Source organism: Apodemus sylvaticus, chromosome 1 (genome assembly GCF_947179515.1).
Source record: "Apodemus sylvaticus chromosome 1, mApoSyl1.1, whole genome shotgun sequence".
Lineage (NCBI taxonomy): Eukaryota > Metazoa > Chordata > Mammalia > Rodentia > Muridae > Apodemus > Apodemus sylvaticus.
In genome coordinates, this window is record NC_067472.1 from 189,333,852 (window position 1) to 189,353,856 (window position 20,005).

The 20,005-nt window shown below is 55.8% G+C and overlaps 1 protein-coding gene across 1 annotated transcript in view; it reads left to right on the forward strand.

Annotated features, from left to right (window-relative positions):
* Window positions 1-668: 668 nt before the first annotated feature.
* Atp1a3 (ATPase Na+/K+ transporting subunit alpha 3) overlaps window positions 669-20,005 on the forward strand; it is a 28,487-nt gene continuing 9,150 nt past the window's right edge. Inside the window, exons 1-16 of the mRNA XM_052169083.1 lie at window positions 669-835; window positions 5,418-5,505; window positions 5,617-5,676; window positions 5,808-6,011; window positions 8,248-8,361; window positions 8,469-8,603; window positions 9,433-9,550; window positions 9,642-9,910; window positions 12,391-12,589; window positions 12,666-12,775; window positions 12,864-12,998; window positions 16,274-16,466; window positions 16,887-17,062; window positions 17,151-17,287; window positions 18,652-18,802; window positions 19,394-19,562. Coding sequence (XP_052025043.1) covers window positions 831-835; window positions 5,418-5,505; window positions 5,617-5,676; window positions 5,808-6,011; window positions 8,248-8,361; window positions 8,469-8,603; window positions 9,433-9,550; window positions 9,642-9,910; window positions 12,391-12,589; window positions 12,666-12,775; window positions 12,864-12,998; window positions 16,274-16,466; window positions 16,887-17,062; window positions 17,151-17,287; window positions 18,652-18,802; window positions 19,394-19,562 — 2,263 coding nt within the window. The 5' untranslated portion in view covers window positions 669-830. The remainder of the gene's footprint in view (window positions 836-5,417; window positions 5,506-5,616; window positions 5,677-5,807; window positions 6,012-8,247; window positions 8,362-8,468; window positions 8,604-9,432; window positions 9,551-9,641; window positions 9,911-12,390; window positions 12,590-12,665; window positions 12,776-12,863; window positions 12,999-16,273; window positions 16,467-16,886; window positions 17,063-17,150; window positions 17,288-18,651; window positions 18,803-19,393; window positions 19,563-20,005) is intronic.

Here is a 20,005-nt window from a genome sequence, read left to right on the forward strand (position 1 = left end):
GATGTGGTTTGAGAGCCTTTGGCGGTTTATGTGGAGGTGATGGTGGTACCTAAATGTGGTAGGGGCATTTCCTGAACCTCCTGGTGTGTTCTTCTGTGTCTCCTTCGGGCTGTGTGTGGTGGAATGTCTTTGGTGGTTTAGTCTTGGGGACACAGTGCAGAGGCTCTTAGGACCCCCTCCCACCTCTGCATCACCCCTCCCCCGGCTCCCCACCATGCACCATCTTCTTCCTGAACAGTGTCAAACACAGACTCCTGGGGTCCCCTCTACAAACTGCAAGATGGTGGGGTGGTACTTTGGGGCCCTGCATTGCTGCAGTTCCCTGGGGCTTTCCTCCCACTCTGTATCCACCCCACTCCCCCAAAGAGGCAGATTCCGGGTTCTTCCACCCTCAAGTCCTCGGTCCCTAAGATCCTCCCAATATTGAAGGGGAGGGGTCTCTGGGTCCCCACCCTGGGGGTGTCCGGGATCCCCACCCCCACTGTACTCAGCTTCTCGGTGGCTCCGCCACTTTGCAGAAACAAGGTTGGAGCAGTGAGGGGGGAAGGGGAAGTACAGCTGCAGTACTGGGGGCCGGGCCTCAAGCTGTCCGTCTGCTCAGTGCTGCTCCTGATTGGCCGGAGCCCCCTCCCCCCGCGGGCGCGGGCATATGAGGAGGCGGAGGCCCCGGCCGCCGCAGCCTCTGTGCGGTGGGACCCACGGACCGACAGACGCACGCTCCCACCGCGGCGCGGGCGCTGCAGAGGCCCCCAGCCCGAGCCCGCGCCTGAGCCCGTCTTGCGGCCCCCGCTCATCGGCCTGTCCGCCGCTCTTCCCGCGGAGCCGCCAAGATGGGGGGTAGGTGCAGGGGGTCGGCTGGACGCTGTGTGAGTGACATTGTGTGTCCAGTGACTCTGGTTGTGTGCGGGAGTTGGGGGCTCCTGCACCCCTGAGTCTGCGGGGACGCGGGAGCCGGCTGACCAGACTAGTTCGTGTGGCTGGGAGAGGGGGCTGCCGAGTGGATGGGGCGGGGGTCTGTGGCGCATGTTGGTGGCTTTGTCCACGAGGGGGGGCGGTGCGGAGGGCTGGCCCTTAGCATCTCTGTTTGACCTTGTGCGGTTGCTCCTGCGCCCCTTGCCTGAGTGTGGCGGCATGAGTGCCATTGCTTGAGGGCGAATGCGTGTGCGCGTGCTTCTGGCTTCAAGCAGCCCTAACAGCGGGTCTGCGGCCATCTGTGCACCCCCCCTCCCCATCTAAAAGCCCGCAACCTGTCTGGGTGTGTCTGAGAGCTATGCCAGTGTGTTTAGGGGGCATCAAGACCCCCTCCCCTGCCCTGGTCCAATGGAGAGAGATACAGGTTATGGGTTAGACATAGGATGACCTCTCTTTCTCCTTCCAGACCTGGAGAAGGGTAACCTGCAGTGACTGACCTGGGGCTGCAGATTTTTCGCAGCGCCTAATCTGGGGGTGGGTGGGTGGGTGGGTGGGTGGGGGTACAGACATGAGGGCTGGGAAGAGGGGGAGGAGCAGGAGATGGCTAGCAGACAAGTGCCTGGCTGGGGGTGTGCAAGCGCAGCCGTGTGGCGAGGGTGGGGGGAGCCCGCCTGCCTGCCGTGTCCTTGCCTCCGTGTCCGTGTGTCCTTCTCTGTCTGTGCATCTCTCCAGCAGATGCAGCCTCCTTCCTTGACCGACCACTTGACCCATGCTGCAGCTCTGGATTCCTCCCCGAGTGTCTGGGGTGGGGCTTGGGGAAAGCTGTCAGGGAGATTGGGGAATCTCCACCCCCCCATAAAGAGAAAGGGGTCAGCGTGGGGGAGCCTAAGGGAACATGAGCGATGGGGAGAAAGATGGCGGATGGAGGGCCTACGGATGAAGATGGGGGATGGAGCTGCAGATCTGTGGGTTGGGGTGGGTGAGGGGGGATGGGAGGGAGCACTAGATGGGGGAGGGTTAGGAGAGAAAGGGGGAAGTGAGAGTCAGTGATCGCTTCCAGGTAAGTGGAAAGAAGAGGGGCCACAAGGCTTTGGGAAAGGGGAGTCTTAGAGAAATGGGAAGGGAAAGAAATGATGTAGCTGTGGGAGAGCAGACAAGGCAGAAACAGAGACTGGGAAAAAAACCCTAAAAAACAAACAAACAAACAAACAAAAAAGGGACAAGCCATCGAGACAAACAGAGAGACTGAGGTGGGAGACAGATGTGGAAAGACACAGAGAAAACCTGAAAGATGTTTCTATCCAGAAAACAAACAAACAAACAAACAAACACAAAACACACCTGAGTGACGGAGAGAAGAGGCTGAGGTCAGAAAGGGAGGTCAAGGCAAGGGTTTTAGAAAAGACAGTCGCAGGCACCCGAGATGGGGGCTGGGAGGGCACAGGCGGGTGTGAGCTATGCAGGTGTCAGGGAGGCTGCCCACGGCATGGGGCATGGAAAGCAAGCTGCTAGGAGCCGCAGAGGCGGGCGGGCAGCAATCGGGCAGGCAGAGCCCCCACCCCAGAGGTGCTGCTGCCCTCTGAGCTTCCTGTCTTCCCTGGGAAAGCCTCAGTTCCTCGTGCCAGCAGATGGTAGCCACCCCTGAGTGCCAGCTCACGGCAAGGGCAAGATGGAGCTGAGGTGTGGTCCCTAAAGACATGGGGGCTACTGTCCTCCCAGGGGACTAGGCCTCCCTCCTCAGATATAAGGGTTCCGACCGTCAACACGCCCCCTCAGACCCAGGAGGCCAGGCCCAGCATCCTCCCTGACACCCAGGCATCCAGGCCTCCGACCTTCTGTGTCAGGACCACAAGTCCAGCCCACTGTTTCTCATAGATCCACACCGCAACTCCCAATGCTTCAGGGATGGGGCACCCGATTCCCCTATCCCTGCCAGACCCTGTCTCCCTCACCCCTGCCTCCCTGCTCATGTCTCCCCTTGACCTCAAGACTTGCTATCTCCACACTCCCCACATGTCTGCCTCATCTGCAGGGGCTGACACGCCACCCTGCAGCCCATAGCCAGGATGGAGGGAGGATCAACCTCTCGTCTCTCCCCAAGTCCCCGAGCCTCCTGTCTGAGACGCAGTCCTGCTGCAGGGCTGGCTTGCGGCCAAGCTCCCGGCTCCCCAGGGCACTCCTTGGCATTCCCAGGGCTCCGGCCCTTCCCTGTACTCCAAAGCCAGCCCTGGGTCTGGGGGCAGACAGCAGGCAAGTCTGACTGCTGCAAGGTCACGAGGAGATTAGCGCTGAGCTGCGCTGAGCCTCCGATCCCAGCTTGGCCCTGGGCCTGCAGGATCTGTCAGCATCCCGTTACCAGCAACCAGCCTCGGCCTATCTCTCCTGCCAGCCTCGGACACCACGCTCCCCGTCTGCCCGGCCACCAAATAGGAACTCAGTCAGGCCTAAGGCTTTTCCTTCCTCTTCCGTACCCCAAATCTACCCCTCCCAGTTCCTGCTTGTTCCCCGACGACACTGCATGCCTATGTCCCTGTGTACTGTCTGCAGCTGTCTGCAGGAGAGAAGTCAGGTTCACATCTTGTCCACGAAGTCCCTTGGGAATGACTCCTTCTAGGTGACACACTGTCTCCCACGGGAGGGCCTTTGTCCCAGCTGTCATCTGGAGTGCCCTTTCCTCTTGTGATTTGCCTTGCCTCTGTGTGTGTGTGTGTGTGTGTGTGTGTGTGTGTGTGTGTGTGTGTGTCCCAAGAGCCACTGAGTCTTTCGAGGCACCCACAGTATAGACAGGTCAAACAAAGAGCTACACTGAGGAGACGGGCAGTGACCTCCAAGGAGACCTTGCGCTGGAAAGACAGGTGCCAAAGGCAGGAAGAGAGAGAAATGTGTAGAGCAGGCGGAGAGACAGACACACGGACACAGAGCTGGGTATCTGACTCAGGACTGGCAGTCAGACATTTAAGAGGCAGGAGAAAGAAGAACATCACCAAGTTGGGACTAGCTCGTCCTATATAGTGAGACACCTGCTAGAGACAGACAGACAGACAGGCAGACAGACAGAAAGACAGAAAGACAGGCAGGCAGACAGGCAGACAGACTGGCAGACAGATAGGCAGGCAGGCAGACAGGCAGACAGACAGACAGGCAGGCAGGTAGGCAGACAGACAGAGATAGACAGATAGACAGAATGTTCTGAGAAAGAAGACTCAAGAGTGAGACAGAGACAATAGAGGGAGGAGAGAGGAAGACCCCAGAACGAGGTAGCAGCAGAGAAAGGGTGACAGAGAGAAAGATCTGCAGTGAGACAGACAACCCAGAGAAGAGAGAGACACAGAGAACTAGACAGCGATCTCAGGAAATACCTCAGAGGCGGCAACAGCGACGCCCAGACAGAGCAAGACAACAGCCAACGCAGGCTCTCGGAGCCGATCTGCGATCCCAGCAGACTCTGGGAAAGAGGGGACCCCAGAGGCTCAGGGGTGGGGAGAGCCGGGGACTGAAGAGACAAGGCAGACTCATACTCAGAGACAGGGACGAGACAGTGTCAAAGGAGCGATAACAGAGAGACGCTGCCTACGTGAGACGCAGCCCGGCGAGGTGCAGACAGCCGAGCCGGCAGATGAGAAATACAGACCCCGAGAGGCAGAACGAAAGGGAAGGAGAGTGAGCCACAGTCAGGGAAGTCCAAGAGGCCCAGGGAGAAAAGGCAAAGGGTGCACAGTGCTGGGAGGGCAGCTCAGTGGGCAGCGTGCCTGCTGCCTTACACGGAGCTCTGACTCCTCAGTCCGTCACCAGCACTGTGTGAACAGTGCATCGTAATACAGGCCTGGAGTCCCAGCCCTGCAGAGGTGGAGGCAGGAGGATCAGAAATTCAAGTTTTAGCCTCGACTATGCGGGGAGGTCAAGGGCAGCTTAGACTATATAGGACTTTGTCTCAAATGTGAACACACACACACACACATGGAAGCCAGACATGGTAGTTCATGGCCATAATTCCAGCACTTGAGAGGTTGAGGCAGGAGAAGGGTCATGAGTTCTCATCTGGGATCCACAGTGATTTCTGGGAGAGCCTTGGCTAAAAAGTAAGGGCCCATTTCCAATAATAATAATGATGATGATGACGATGATAAACCAGAGAGTAGACTCAGTAAAGGGCTTTCCCTCCTAGCCTGATGTCCTGTATTTGACCCCCAAGCACACTATCCTCTGACCTCCATGCACACTAAATAAATAAATAAGTAAATAAATAAAAAAATTTTGGAACTAGAATGGCAAGGGGGAGAGACTCATGGACACTAGGAAAGAGAGACAGACAGGGACCCTGAGTCCCAGACACTGGAAGCAGACACAGTGAGGCCCCAGAGACATGGAGATAACCCCAGCCTAGCAACACAGAGGCCAGGCCAAGATGAGAGCCACCGGGCACGCAGGGCCGGTGTCTGTCGCTCTGGAACCCCTTCTCGCCCGCAGTCTGGTGGTTCTGACAGCTACCGTGTCGCCACCTCGCAGGACAAAAAAGATGACAAGAGCTCGCCCAAGAAGAGCAAGGCCAAAGAGCGCCGGGACCTGGATGACCTCAAGAAGGAAGTGGCTATGGTGAGTGCTGCCCGCTTGCTAGTGCCATCCCGAAACCGTCCCGTCCTGTCCCGTCCCGTCCCGCCCGCCTGAGAGCCTGTGTCTCACAACCCTCCCCAAACCATTCTTCAGACAGAGCACAAGATGTCAGTGGAAGAGGTCTGCCGGAAATACAATACCGACTGCGTGCAGGTGAGGGTGGGCGGAGCCAGGGCTGGCGCGGGGGCGTGGTCTGAGGGAGGGGGGCTCTGGGTCCTCATGGGTGCTTGTTTTGATTTGGGGGGCCAGGGAAGGTTTCTATACGAGCCCCATGTCTTCTGTAGGGTCTGACACACAGTAAAGCCCAGGAGATCCTAGCCCGGGATGGGCCTAACGCCCTCACGCCGCCGCCCACCACCCCAGAATGGGTCAAGTTCTGCCGACAGCTATTTGGTGGCTTCTCCATCCTGCTGTGGATCGGGGCGATCCTTTGCTTTCTGGCCTACGGCATCCAGGCAGGGACTGAGGATGACCCTTCCCGTGACAATGTGAGTGTGCCCCACCACCCCGGCCCGGCTAGACTCCCCGCCTCCCATCATCCAACTGTCACCATTGCCTCGGAGAAAACAAGGTCAAAACTAAAGAAAGCACAGCCAGCCCCCCTCCCCCAAGCCTAAGGCAGCGGGCGGGGCGGGGCTCAGAGGCGGGGCATTCATTTCCGCAAGCTTTCCGAGAACCTGGGCTCAGTTCTCTGCATTTGGAGAGGACGTGGGGTGGCGCGCAGCTGCTATCTCCTCGAGGACACAGGGAACCGAGGCAGGAAGATCATGAGTTGGAGTCCAGCCTAGGCTACATAGCAGAATGCTGTCTCAAAAAATGTTAGCTTGCCGTACACCAGGAGGGCGCACACTTAAATCCCTGGCACCCACACGAAGCCGGACGTGCGGGCACGTGTCTGTGCCAGGGTTTCTGTGGGAAGACAGGCAAAGCAGAAGTTCACAGGCCGGCCTGCCTGAAGTGTGCAGGAGGGGGGGGGGGAGAGGGAGAGAGACAGAGGGAGAGGGAAAGAGAGAGGGGGGAGGAGAGAGGGAGAGAGAGAGAGAGAGGGAAAGAGAGAGGGACGGAGGGTGAGGGAAAAAGAGAGGGGGGAGAGAGAGAGAGGGAGAGAGGGGGAGGGAGAGGGAAAGAGAGAGGGGAGAGAGGGAGAGGGAGGGAGGGAGGGAGAAGGAGGGAGGAGACACCTACAGGGCTAGCAAGATGGCTCAGTGACTAAGAGAACTTGCTCTAGCAGAGGACCTGGGTTCAATTCCCAACACCCACATGGCCGCTCACGGTCACCCATAGCCACAGTTCCAGGGGTTAGGTCCAGCGCCCCCTTCTGGACTCCACGGCACCAGGTGCCACGGTGTGCAAATGTGTATGTGGGTAAAACACTCATCCACACATATAAATAGATCTTTTAGCCGGGCGGTGGTGGCGCACGCCTGTAATCCCAGCACTTGGGAGGCAGAGGCAGGTGGATTTCTGAGTTCGAGGCCAGCCTGGTCTACAGAGTGAGTTCCAGGACAGCCAGAAACCCTGTCTTGAAAAAAGCAAATCCAAAAAACCAAAATAGATCTTTTAACAAACAAACAAAAAACAAAAAGGACCTCTCTCAAAGTGGACGGTAAAGACCGATATCAAATGTCGACTGACTTCCACAAGTGTGCCACGGTACGTGCACACGCGCACATGCACATACTCACACAACATTGTTCACACAAAAGAATGTTTACACATCTACTTTTTCATTAGTAAAAAAAAAAAAAAAAAAGGAAAACCGCGTCACTCACGTGCTAGAGTGCTTACCTAGCATGGGTTTGATCCGCAGCACCACACAAGACTGACTGGGTTTGGTGGTGTAAGCCTGTTGTGCGAGCATCGGGAAGGCTGAGGCAGGAGGACCGGAGCTTAAGGTCCGCTAGCTCCATGAAACCCTGACTAAAAAGAAAAGGAAATGAGCTGGAGTTCCAGGCTAAGGCTGTCTGAGGTCAGGCGCCACCAGGTGGTCCCAGCCTGACAAATGGCGGGAGAGGATGGCCATCGCCCTACAGAGGAGACAGGTGTGAGACAAGGCTGTCAGTCCTCACACAACCGCACAGACATCTTCATGTGTACACAAGGGGTGAGCCCAGAGAGTCCCACCAGGAGGAAACAGGTTCCGACAGTCACCTCATACAGATAGAGTCACACACACACACAGGTGCAGTCCAGACAAAAACAGGATCCGCAGAGCCAGACATGGTGGCCCACACCTGTCAGGTCAGCATCAGGGAGGCTAACCCAGGAGGACCAAAAGTTCAAGGCCAGAGTCAGGCGGTGGGGGCCTTTGCCTTTCATCCAGCACGTGGAAGGCAGAGGCAGAGGCAGAGGCAGAAGCAGAGGCAGACAGAGGCAGACAGATCTCTCTGGGTTCAAGGCCATCCTGATTTAGTGAGTTCCAGGACAGCCAGGACTACACAGAGAAACCCTGTCTCAAAATAAATAGGTAAATAAATTAATTAATAAAAAAATACTAATAAACACAAAAAGGCAGGCTAACAGATACACTCAAATGCACATTCTTATGAATGCAAGGCGAGGCCTTCAGGCACACAAGCAGACAGACAGACAGACACACACACGCAGAACAAGGACACAGACCTTCTCACAAAGCTCCTTCACAGACCCCAGTGACCCCGGGATGGAGGTAGGTGGGGAGTGTGCAGGGCCGCCGTAACGCCCTGTCCTGATGTGTCCCCACAGCTGTACCTGGGCATAGTGCTGGCCGCCGTGGTGATCATCACAGGCTGCTTCTCCTACTACCAAGAAGCCAAGAGTTCTAAGATCATGGAGTCCTTCAAGAACATGGTTCCCCAGGTAAAGGGGGCCCGGCGAGGTGACAGAAGGAAGTGTGGGCGGCACGTGGGGATGCCCTCCCAGGCCGAGGGAGGTTGAGAGGTCACTGTTCGGTGTCTCACACACAGCAAGCCCTTGTGATCCGGGAAGGCGAAAAGATGCAGGTGAACGCGGAGGAGGTGGTGGTCGGGGACCTGGTGGAGATCAAGGGTGGCGACCGGGTACCAGCTGACCTGCGCATCATCTCGGCCCACGGCTGCAAGGTGAGGCGCGGCCTCAGGTTCCAGTTCCATTTTTTCCTCTGAAGAATAAGGAGGGGTAAAAAAAAAACCCTGAATATGTCCTATAGACAGACCCCAGAGTTCTAGGCTCCAGTCCTCCTCCCTCAGACCCAGGCTTGGGTTCAGGCCCAGCCCTCCTTCCTCAGATCCAGGGCCTCAGGCCCAGACCTCCTCCCTCAGACCCAGGAGTCCAGGCCCAGACCTCCTCCCTCAGACCTAGGGGTCCAGGCCCAGACCTCCTCCCTCAGACCCAGGAGTCCAGGCCCAGACCTCCTCCCTCAGACCCAGGAGTCCAGGCCCAGACCTCCTCCCTCAGACCTAGGGGTCCAGGCCCAGACCTCCTCCCTCAGACCTAGGGGTCCAGGCCCAGACCTCCTCCCTCAGACCTGGGGGTCCAGGCCCAGACCTCCTCCCTCAGACCTGGGGGTCCAGGCCCAGACCTCCTACCTCAGACCCAGAATCCAAATATCAGTCCTCCTCCTTCAGACCCAGAAGTCCAGGCTCAGCCCTCCTTTCTCAGACCCATGAGTCCAGGCCCAGCCCTCCTCCCTCAGACCCAGGAGTCCAGACCCATCCCACAGAAATTCTGAGGGATTTTTGGCCTGGGCCAAAGGTCCTGTTCTTGCCTACTCTCAACATTCTGCCTCCAAATTCCCAGATGCCTCAGGCCAAACAGGGCTCCCCTGCTTTTTTTCTGTAACTTCCTAGGGTGGCTTTACTCCAAGCCCCATCCTCACCCCACCCCACCCCCGTTTCCTTGCTCGCTGATCCTGGGCCTTGTGCTGGACATAACTCGCTGCCCCATCTTTAGGTGGACAACTCCTCCCTGACCGGCGAATCTGAGCCCCAGACCCGCTCCCCGGACTGCACACACGACAACCCCCTGGAGACTCGGAACATCACCTTCTTTTCCACCAACTGCGTGGAAGGTGAAGGGGAGGGGACCCCAAGGGCACAGAACCAGAGAGGTGGCTCAGGAGGGGCGGGTACCTGAGCCTCTCTCTCCCTTTGGCCCTGCAGGCACCGCCCGGGGTGTGGTGGTGGCCACGGGTGACCGCACCGTCATGGGCCGCATTGCCACCCTGGCTTCGGGCCTGGAGGTGGGCAAGACGCCCATTGCCATCGAGATTGAGCATTTCATCCAGCTCATCACAGGCGTGGCCGTGTTCCTGGGCGTCTCCTTCTTCATCCTCTCCCTCATTCTGGGCTACACCTGGCTCGAGGCGGTCATCTTCCTCATTGGCATCATTGTGGCCAATGTCCCAGAGGGGCTGCTGGCCACTGTCACGGTAAGGCTGAGCCCCAAGGGAGGGGAGCTGGGGCCACCCCCCAGGTCTGAGGGAGGGGGAGGGGATCTGACCCCTGGGTCTGTGGGTGTGTCAGTGAGTCACCGTGTAGACGTCAGGGACAGAACCCAGGTCCTCTGTGAGGGCAACAAGCTGAGACATCTCTCCAGCTCCTGGCTGCCATTATTATGTTATCCTATTATTTTTATTTTATTTTATTTTGGCTTCTCAAGACAGGGGTTCTCTGTGTAAGTTTCTTTGGTTGTCCTGACAACCAGGCCTCAAACTCTCAGAGTGCCACCTGCCTTCCGAGTGCCGAGATAAGGGCGTGTACCACCATGCCTGGCACTTTTCTTTTTAAATCACTTTCTGTGTGTATGTGTGTGTGTGTGTGTGTGTGTGTGTGTGTGTTGCCAGCATGTGTGTATATGCACCATGCACCATGCGAATTCCTGATACCCTTGGAGGTAAGGTGAGAGCACTGGACCTGCTGGAACCAGAATTACAGATAGGTGTGAGCTACCACATGGGTGTGGGGAACTGAACCTGTGTCCTCTGCAAGATCCACAAGCGTTCTTAACCACAGAACTGTCTGCCCAGCCCCTGCATCCATGATAGCTTCTTTTTTTAATTTATTACATTCGCGTGGCCGGGCATGGCCGCACACGGTGTATGTGCATGCCCACGTGTGTACACACCATGAGCCCCACCTGGAGGTCAGCAGATGACACTGGGTCTTCCCGCCATGTGGGTCTTGGGCCCCGGTCATCAGGCTTGGCCGCAAGCACCCTTAGTCACAGAGCCCTCTCACCAGCCCATTTGAGCAATGTTTTAGAATAAAGCAATGCCCCACCCTGCCCCCATACCCAGTCATCAGCCCCACCCCAGACACCCGTAGTAAGTGCTTTGCCTAAATATGGCCGTTCCCTCCCTCCCTCCCTCTTTCTTTCCTCTCTCCTTGTTTTTTGGTTTGTTTGTTTATTTATTTATTTATTTGGATTTGGTTTTTTCGAGACAGGGTTTCTCTGTATAGCCCTGGCTGTCCTGGAACTCACTCTGTAGACCAGGCTGGCCTCGAACTCAGAAATCCTCCTGCCTCTGCCTCTCAGAGTGCTGGGATTACAGGCGTGCGCCACCACTGCCCAGCTGTTTTTTGCTTTTAATATAATACTTTATTAATTCTTTAATTCTCCCATACTGTGTACTTGACACTATGCAGCCCTAATCCTTCCCCATAACTCCTTCCTGGTCCACCCCCACTCCTTCAACTTCATATCTGTTTAAATAACCCACTGAGTCCCATCAGTGTGGCCCATACCGCACAGGTGCCGGGCCGTCCTCTGGATGGTAGACCGACCCTGAAGGAATGGCCCTCCCTCCCCGGCCACCATCATCTGCCTAAAAGTCCTCAGCCTAACCTCAGGTCTAATCATAGTCTCATAACGGGGTCTCTCCGTATACCCCTGACTGGAGCTCATTCGGTAGACCAGGCTGGCCTCGAACTCACAGAGATCTGCTTGCCTCTGCCTCTTGAGTGTTGGGACTAAAGGTGTGAGCCACACACAACCCCCGCCCCCGCCGCCTCATTTATCTGGCTCTTCTTTTTTTTTTCTTTAAAGAATTATTTCTTTATTTTATGTATGTGAGTACACTGTCGCTGTCCTCAGACACGCCAGAAGAGGGCATCGGATCCCATTACGGATGGCTGTGCGCCACCTTGTGGTGGTGGCTGAGAATTGAACTCAGTGAAGAGCAGCCGGCCATCTCTCCAGCCGCACCCCACCCCCACTCCCAAATCTGGCCCTCTTTAACTGAATGTACTGAGTTCTATCCATGTGCTTGTAGACGGTAATGACTTGCTCTTTTTCACTAGTAGATACTATTCCACCCGAGTCCCCAGTTTGCTCTTCCTGCTCTGGGTGCTGTGTGAGTTTTCCTGGGACGATAGAAAGAAAGTTCTATTTATCTGGGCTATGGTGATGCACACTTTTAACTCCAGCACTTGGGAGACAGAGGCAGGCAGATCTCTAGGAGTTCGAGGCCACTCTACAGAGATACTGTAGACACTGTAGTAGACACTGCTAGGTGTGTTTGTTTGTTTATTTTCCTTTCTTTTTAAAGACACTAATCTTTTTAAAAATCATTTTATTTTCTTAATGTTAATTGTTACTTATTCGGGGGTCGGAGTTGAAGAGGTATCAGATCACCTGGAGCTGGGGTTGGAGGCAGTTGTGAGCTGCCTGGTATGGTGCTGGGATTCGAACTCAGGTCCTCTGAAAGAACAATATGGCGCTCTTAATCACTGAGCCTCCGAGGACATCCTACAGTGTGTTTGGGGGTCACATCTGAGTCTGTCTATCGTTCAACCCCTGCGGCCCCAACGTTGCTATTAAGCAGTCATTGGCTCCCCAGGATTTGAGCTGAGGCCGGGCAGGTGAGCCGTGGGCATCTGTGCAGCTGCCCTGTCCTTTCCCGCCCTTCAGGTGTGCCTGACGCTGACCGCCAAGCGCATGGCTCGCAAGAACTGTCTGGTGAAGAACCTGGAGGCGGTGGAGACCCTGGGCTCCACATCCACCATCTGCTCGGACAAGACCGGCACCCTCACCCAGAACCGCATGACCGTCGCCCACATGTGGTTTGACAACCAGATACACGAGGCTGACACCACTGAGGATCAGTCTGGTCAGTGCTGGCTCTGGGTGGGCACTGGGGCACCCCGTGCCGGCGGCCTCTGGGCCTCACACGTGACTCCTTACAGGGACCTCTTTCGACAAGAGCTCACACACCTGGGTGGCCCTGTCCCACATCGCTGGCCTCTGCAACCGTGCTGTCTTCAAGGGCGGGCAGGACAACATCCCTGTACTCAAGGTGGGTGCCGCCGCCGCCCGCCCACCCCAAGCCTGCATCCCACCTCCCCGCTCTGCACCGCTGACTGACCTCGCTCTCTCCCGCGCAGAGGGACGTGGCCGGTGATGCCTCCGAGTCTGCCCTGCTCAAGTGCATTGAGCTGTCCTCGGGTTCCGTAAAACTGATGCGTGAACGGAACAAGAAAGTGGCCGAGATCCCCTTCAACTCCACCAACAAATACCAGGTACGAGGGAACTCCGGCTCACGGTGCTGTGTGAGTTCTCCGGGGACGATAGAAGGAAATGTCGATTTTTCTGAACTGTGATGACACACGCTTTTAAGTCCAGCACTTGGGAGGCAGAGGCAGGCAGATTTCTGAGTTCAAGGCCAGCCTGGTCTACAGAGTGAGTTCCAGGACAGCCAGGGCTACACAGAGAAACCCTGTCTCGAAAAACAAACAAACAAAAAAGTAATAAAATATATCTATTTGAGCTGGATGTGTTAGTGCACATCTGTGAGCCCAGTACTTGGAAGGCAGAGGCAGGAGGATCAGGAGTTCATGGTTATCCTCAGCTACGTGGTGAATTTGAGGCCAGCCTGGGCTCCATAAGACCCTGTCTTAAAACAGGGACAAAGTCAGGTGTAATGGTGCCGGCTGCAATCCCAGCACTGAGGAACTGGGGATAAGTACATCAGAGCTAACCTCAGGCCCCCAGCAAATTCCTGGCCAGCCTGGGCTATACGAGACCCTGTCTCAAAACAAGAAAAATAAATAAATAAGCAGCTCTGCAGTCCAGACAGGTAGGACACCAACAGATCAAGGAAACGATTCCACCCTGGTCTAGCTTGGAGAAGGAATGGAACGATCAGAGTTAATTATGGGAACAGGGGCGGGAAGCTACTTACAGGATCACGGAGTGACTCAGAAACAGCTGCACCACCCAGAGTGGGTGGTGACTCACGAATGCTGTGTTACTGGGGTCGCAGCCAGCTGTGAGGACTGGCGGGTGGGTGGGCGGGGAGTGGGGAGGACTCTCCCTTCCCACCCTCCCGTGGTCACCGGCCGTTAGCCATCACTGTTCCATCCTGCGTGGCTTTCATGGTAAAGGCCTTCTGGAACTCAGTCTTGTCTGGAGGAAATAGTCACATTACACTGGGACAGCCGGGGGGACCTTGCGGTGTCTCTGTCATTCGCGGAGGTAGCCACCTGTGTCCCACACCCTTACAGCTTTGGAGCAAGACATTAATTTTTATTAATTAGTGCTTCAGTTCCCATCTGTAAGATCGAAGATGATGATAGCCAGAGTGGGGGAGGGGAATAGGAGAGGTTGAAGGGCGCAAAGAGCGCCCCAAAGTAGAGGGTGGGTCCCAGTCACCATGTCAGGCGTAAGGGTAACATTTTTCACACATTTTCCAGATATGTTTTTGAGCCTTTTGGTCTTGTTTTAGGTACTGGGGTCCATGGGGTGGTGATGTTAACAGTGAGACTCTTGCTTTTTGATACACTGGTCCTAAGAGACAGACCATCAAAGGATGAGGGGGAGGAGCCCTGTGGGTATAAAGGAAAGAGGGGTCAGACAGCAGGGCAGCACGTGGAAAGGTCCTGTGGCAGGAGTACAACCGGCCAGAACCATGTGGTGAGGGAACCAGGGCAGGGTATACAGAGCTGTGGGGTTCTGAGGGTTGTGGGGGAGACCCGGCCATGACTCTGAGGGGAGCAAGAACCACGACAGGAAGCAGAGGAGGCAGACAGAGCTTGATGCCTATCCTGTCAATCAACCAGTTTTGCGTAGCTACAACTCCCGTACTGCGAGCGCCTATGCTAGTGTACTCGGACTTAGGAAACCACCTACACGGTCAATTTTAGATCATCTTTATCACCTCAGAAAGAAACCCCCGCATGCTCGCACGCTCTCAGCTACCGCCCGTACCTACGCCCGCACACCCTGCCCCCCAGCCTCATGCAAACACTAACCTACTTTCTGTCTCTGTGGATTCACTTGTTCTGGACATTTTGTCAAAGAAAGAAAGAAAGAAAGAAAGAAAGAAAGAAAGAAAGAAAGAAAGAAAGAAAGAAAGAAAGAAAGAAAGAAAGAAAGAAAGAAAGAAAGAAAGAAAGAAAGAAAGAAAGAAAGAGAAAATGAAAAAGAAAAAGAAAAATGGAATTGTGTAACATTTGGCCTTTTTAAAAATCATTTTTTCCAGGATCCATCCTCACGTCCACCAGAGCCTCATTCATTTTAAAACGTTTGTTATTGTGTGTGTGTGATGGTGGGGGTTGTGTGTGGAGAAGGAGGGAGTCGGTTCTTTCTTTCCTGTATGGGGTTTCAGGGACTGACGTCAGGTCTTCAGGCTTGCACAGCAAGCACCCCTACCCACTGAACCATCCTACCAGCTTCCTCCTGACTTTTTCCCCCCAAGGAGACGGGGTTTCTCTATGTAGTCCTGGCTGTCCTGGAACTTGTTATGTAGACCAGGCTGGCCTGGAACTCACAGCTCAAAGGCATGTGCCACCACACCTAGCCATTCTATCTTTTGAGACAAGGTCTCACTCTATAACCCAGTCAGGCCTGGAGCTCCCTGTACAGCCCTAGCAAGACTCAAAGTCATGTGGCTCTCTGTCTCGGCCTCACAAGCTCTGCGGTGACAGATGTGGGCCACCATGCCCAGCTGCTGCGGGAGAAAAAAGGAAGGCATTCCGTGTGGGAATGTCTGTCTCATCTTGCTGCTCTGTCCAGCTGTGGATGGACATTTGAGCTGACACCACCTGTGGGAAACTGCTGAGCTCTTTATCAGTGTGGATGCAGCGTTTCTCACCGACTTAGGCTTTTTTTGAGGTTTTAATTTTTGTTGGGACTAGGAATTCTAGGCGGGGCTCTACCACTGAGCCACGCCCCCAGCCTCTCATTGGGGACTCTAGGCGGGGCTCTACCACTGAGCCACGCCCCCAGCCTCTCATTGGGGGATTCTAGGCGGGGCTCTACCACAGAGCCACGCCCCCAGTCCCTCACTGGGGACTCTAGGCGGGGCTCTACCACTGAGCCACGCCCCCAGCCTCTCATTGGGGGATTCTAGGCGGGGCTCTACCACAGAGCCACGCCCCCAGCCCCTCCCTGGGGGATGCTAGGTCAGTGTTCTGCTGTTGAACACTGGCCCAGACTGGCTGATCTACAGGAAGCAGATACAGAAATTCGAGTGAGGGTCGATGATAGCTGGAGTGGGAGCAAGGGCCACACGGGAGAGTGAGAAGAAGCCGGGCTGTAGGTTCGCTCCAGAGGCAAGCTAGCTGCTAGATTTGGGTGTAGCTGAATGTCGGCTCCTGCCTAGACAAGGGGGAAGATTGTGATCCCTGGGCAGCTGGCATCTGTGTGCGATGCGCAGAGGTGGAGCGGTCGGGAAGGCCTGCAGAGATGCGGGCCGGGCCCTGAGCCGCTGCCCTCCCGGCACTGGGACGGTGGGTGGGTAGAGGCAGCCTCTGGGTCCCTGCACGGGTTAAGCATGCACTCGGGTCTGTTACAGCTATCCATCCACGAGACTGAGGACCCCAATGACAACCGGTACCTGCTAGTGATGAAGGGAGCCCCCGAACGCATTCTGGACCGCTGTGCCACCATCCTCCTGCAGGGCAAGGAGCAGCCTCTGGACGAGGAGATGAAGGAGGCCTTCCAGAACGCCTACCTCGAGCTCGGTGGCCTGGGCGAGCGTGTGCTGGGTGTGTAGTTTGGGTTGGGCAGGAACAGGTTGAGCTCTAAGGACCTGTTGGGCTCAGAATGCACCATGAATGAATGAGTGAATGAATGAATGAATGCGTGCAAGAATGATGAATGAATGTGTGAATGGATGAATGAACAGATGAATGAATGAATGAACAGACAAATGAATCAATGAACAGATGAATGAATGAATGAACAGACAAATGAATCAATGAACAGATGAATGAATGAATGAATGAATGAATGAATGAATGAATGAATGAACAGATGAATAAGGCCATTGTTGAGAAACAAATGCCGGTTGGCTGTGTGGGGAGACTGCAGGGAGACCCCAGCATCCCGTTGCTGAGAGCTGGGATGCAGCCGTGGAGGTGCTGAGGCCGGTGCCTTCATACGCCCTTCCATGTCGCTCTCTCCAGGTTTCTGCCATTACTACCTGCCCGAGGAACAGTTCCCCAAGGGCTTTGCCTTTGACTGTGATGACGTGAACTTTACCACAGACAACCTTTGCTTCGTGGGTCTCATGTCCATGATTGACCCTCCCCGGGCAGCCGTCCCTGATGCTGTGGGGAAGTGCCGAAGCGCAGGCATCAAGGTGGGTGGGGCAGCCGGGTGGATGTGATGTCACGGGGGGGGGGGGGTATGCAGGAACCCGGGCCGTCCCTAAAACACAACGCTCACAGGTCATCATGGTCACCGGCGATCACCCCATCACTGCCAAGGCCATTGCCAAGGGTGTAGGCATCATCTCCGAGGGCAACGAGACCGTGGAGGACATCGCGGCGAGACTCAACATCCCCGTCAGCCAGGTCAACCCCAGGTGAGGAGCCGCACCTCCCCCAGGTCCTGCAGGCCCGTCAAGGTGCTCAGCTCAACCCCCCGCTTCCGCTCTGGGACCCCCTGTCTGCTCAAGCCTGGGTCCATCATTCTCCCACAGTGAGGGCGACAGCCACGGAGGTTTTGAGAGGTCGAGTCTCCGCTGTGTAACTGTAAGCCAGTCAGTTACCCGTTCTCAGTCCCCGCTCCTCCTCTTCTACAAGGAACCGGGTGAAGCGAGTCACGTTTAATCCCCACGCTATAGAGGCGAAGGCAGGCAGATCGCTTTGAGTTTGAGGCTAGCCACAGTGGCACAGTGAGACTCTTTCTTGATCAAACAAAAAACAGCAAGCAGCACCAAACACACACACACAAAACCATTCTACGAGTGGAGGATGAATGCACAAGGCCTGGGCTTCATCCGCAGCACCACCCTAAGCAGTACAAACACAAAATGAAGTAAAACCAGGTGTGGTGCTGCACCCCTGTACCCCAGCACTCAAACCAGGAGACAGGAGTGTCACTGAGGCCAGCCTGAGCTACACAGCAAGATCCTGTCTCCAAACACTAAGGAATATAATTCAGAGATAGTGCCTTTCTAGAGTCCCCCAGTGAGGGGCTGTGGGCGGGGCTCAGTGGTAGAGGCCCTGCCTAGAATCCCCCAGTGAGGGGCTGGGGGCGTGGCTCAGTGGTAGAGCCCCGCCTAGAATCCCCCAGTGAGGGGCTGGGGGCGTGGCTCAGTGGGAGAGCCCCGCCTAGTATATGAGTACACTGTCGCTGTCTTCAGACACACCAGAAGAGAGCTTTGGATCCCATTACAGATGGTTGTGAGCCACCATGTGGTTGCTGGGATTTGAACTCAGGACCTCTGGAAGAAGAGCAGTGTTCTTAACCGCTGAGCCATCTCTCCAGCCCCAAGTATTTCTTTTGAGACAAGGTCTCACTGTGTAGCCCTGGCTGGCCTAGAACCCGTTATGTAGACCAGGCTGGCCTTGAACTCAGACTTCTGCTTGCCTCTGCCTCCCAAGGGTTGGGATTAAAGGCATGCATTGGCTGCCTAGTGCTCAGATTATAGATAATAGAAACGCTTGCTCTCAGAGGAGTAAAGGAAGCCCCGTATTTCTTTGCTTTGCTACACTTGTACATCTGTGTTTGGTTTTCTGGACTTCAGCTTTTCAGGCCCCGGACCTGTCTCTGTCTCTCTTGCTGTTGCCCATTTCCGCTCCTTCAGGCATGACTCTCTCTAACCTTATCATGTTCCTCCCTCAGACCTTCTCTCTCTCTGTCCATGGTCTGTCCTGTCTGTCTTTCTGCCTGTCAAATGCCCCGACTCCTCACTCTGGCCTTAGCCACTTCCTCTCTCCTCAGGGACGCCAAAGCCTGTGTGATTCACGGCACCGACCTCAAGGACTTCACCTCTGAGCAGATTGACGAGATCCTACAGAACCACACTGAGATCGTCTTTGCCCGGACCTCGCCTCAGCAGAAACTCATCATCGTGGAGGGCTGTCAGAGACAGGTGAGCTCCCACCTGGTGCAAGGGAGGAGAGGCCTGGAACTGTGGTGTGGGGGAGGAGGGCTGAGCCTTAATCCTGAATCTGAGGGAAGAAGGCTGGGACTGGATCCTTGGTCTGAGGAAAGAGGCTGAGCCTGAAACCTGGGTCTCAGGAAGGATGGGTTAGGCCTAGATCCTAGGTCTGAGGGAGGTGGAGCTGAGTCTGGATCCTTGGTCTGAAGGAGGTGGGACTGAGTCTGGATCCTTGGTCTGAGGGAGGTGGGGCTGAGTCTGGATCCTTGGTCTGAGGGAGGTGGGACTGAGTCTGGATCCTTGGTCTGAGGGAGGTGGGGCTGAGCCTGGACCTGAATCTGAGGGAAGAGGGCTGGGTCTGGATCCTGGGTCTGAGGGAGGAGGCCTGGGCCTGGATCCCTGATCTGAGGGAGGAGGCCTGGGCCTGGATCCCTGATCTGAGGGAGGAGGCCTGGGCCTGGATCCCTGGTCTGAGGGAGGAGGCCTGGGCCTGGATCCCAGGTCTGAGGGAGGAGGCCAGGTCTGAGGGAGGAGGCCTGGGTCTGAAGAGTCGGTTCTCACCCTCACCCTTCCTCCTTCCAGGGAGCAATTGTGGCTGTGACTGGTGATGGTGTGAATGACTCCCCTGCTCTGAAGAAGGCTGACATTGGGGTGGCCATGGGCATTGCTGGCTCTGATGTCTCTAAGCAGGCCGCCGACATGATTCTGCTGGATGACAATTTTGCCTCCATTGTCACTGGTGTGGAGGAGGGTGAGTGCTCACAGGAGCCGGGTGGAGTATAGACGTTGAGTCACCGCTGGAAGCTTTAGGAAGGGGAGGGCAGCAGGCCAAGGCCGCGTGGGGATTGTGTGGGGATCGCGGGGCAGGACTGAGGTTTCTGCCCCACCATCATGCAATACGGTGGATGAGGAAGTCTGGGAGCATCCCAAAGTCCGAGAAGTGTGGCCACTGTGAAGCAAAGGATCCTGGGAGGTTTGGAAGGCCCCCCCTCCTGACGTGGGCTGGGATTCAGTCATCTTCGGGAGCAGACACTGAGACATTCACCTTGAAAGGATTGGGAGGAAGGTCACAGGCACAGAAATGTCAATTCCTTCCAGGTGAGGTATGGGAAGCCTCGTGTGTGGCAGGGAAGTCCCACTGCAGAGCTGACTGACGACAGCCCCACTTTCTGGAGGGTGTAGAGTGGGCGTGAA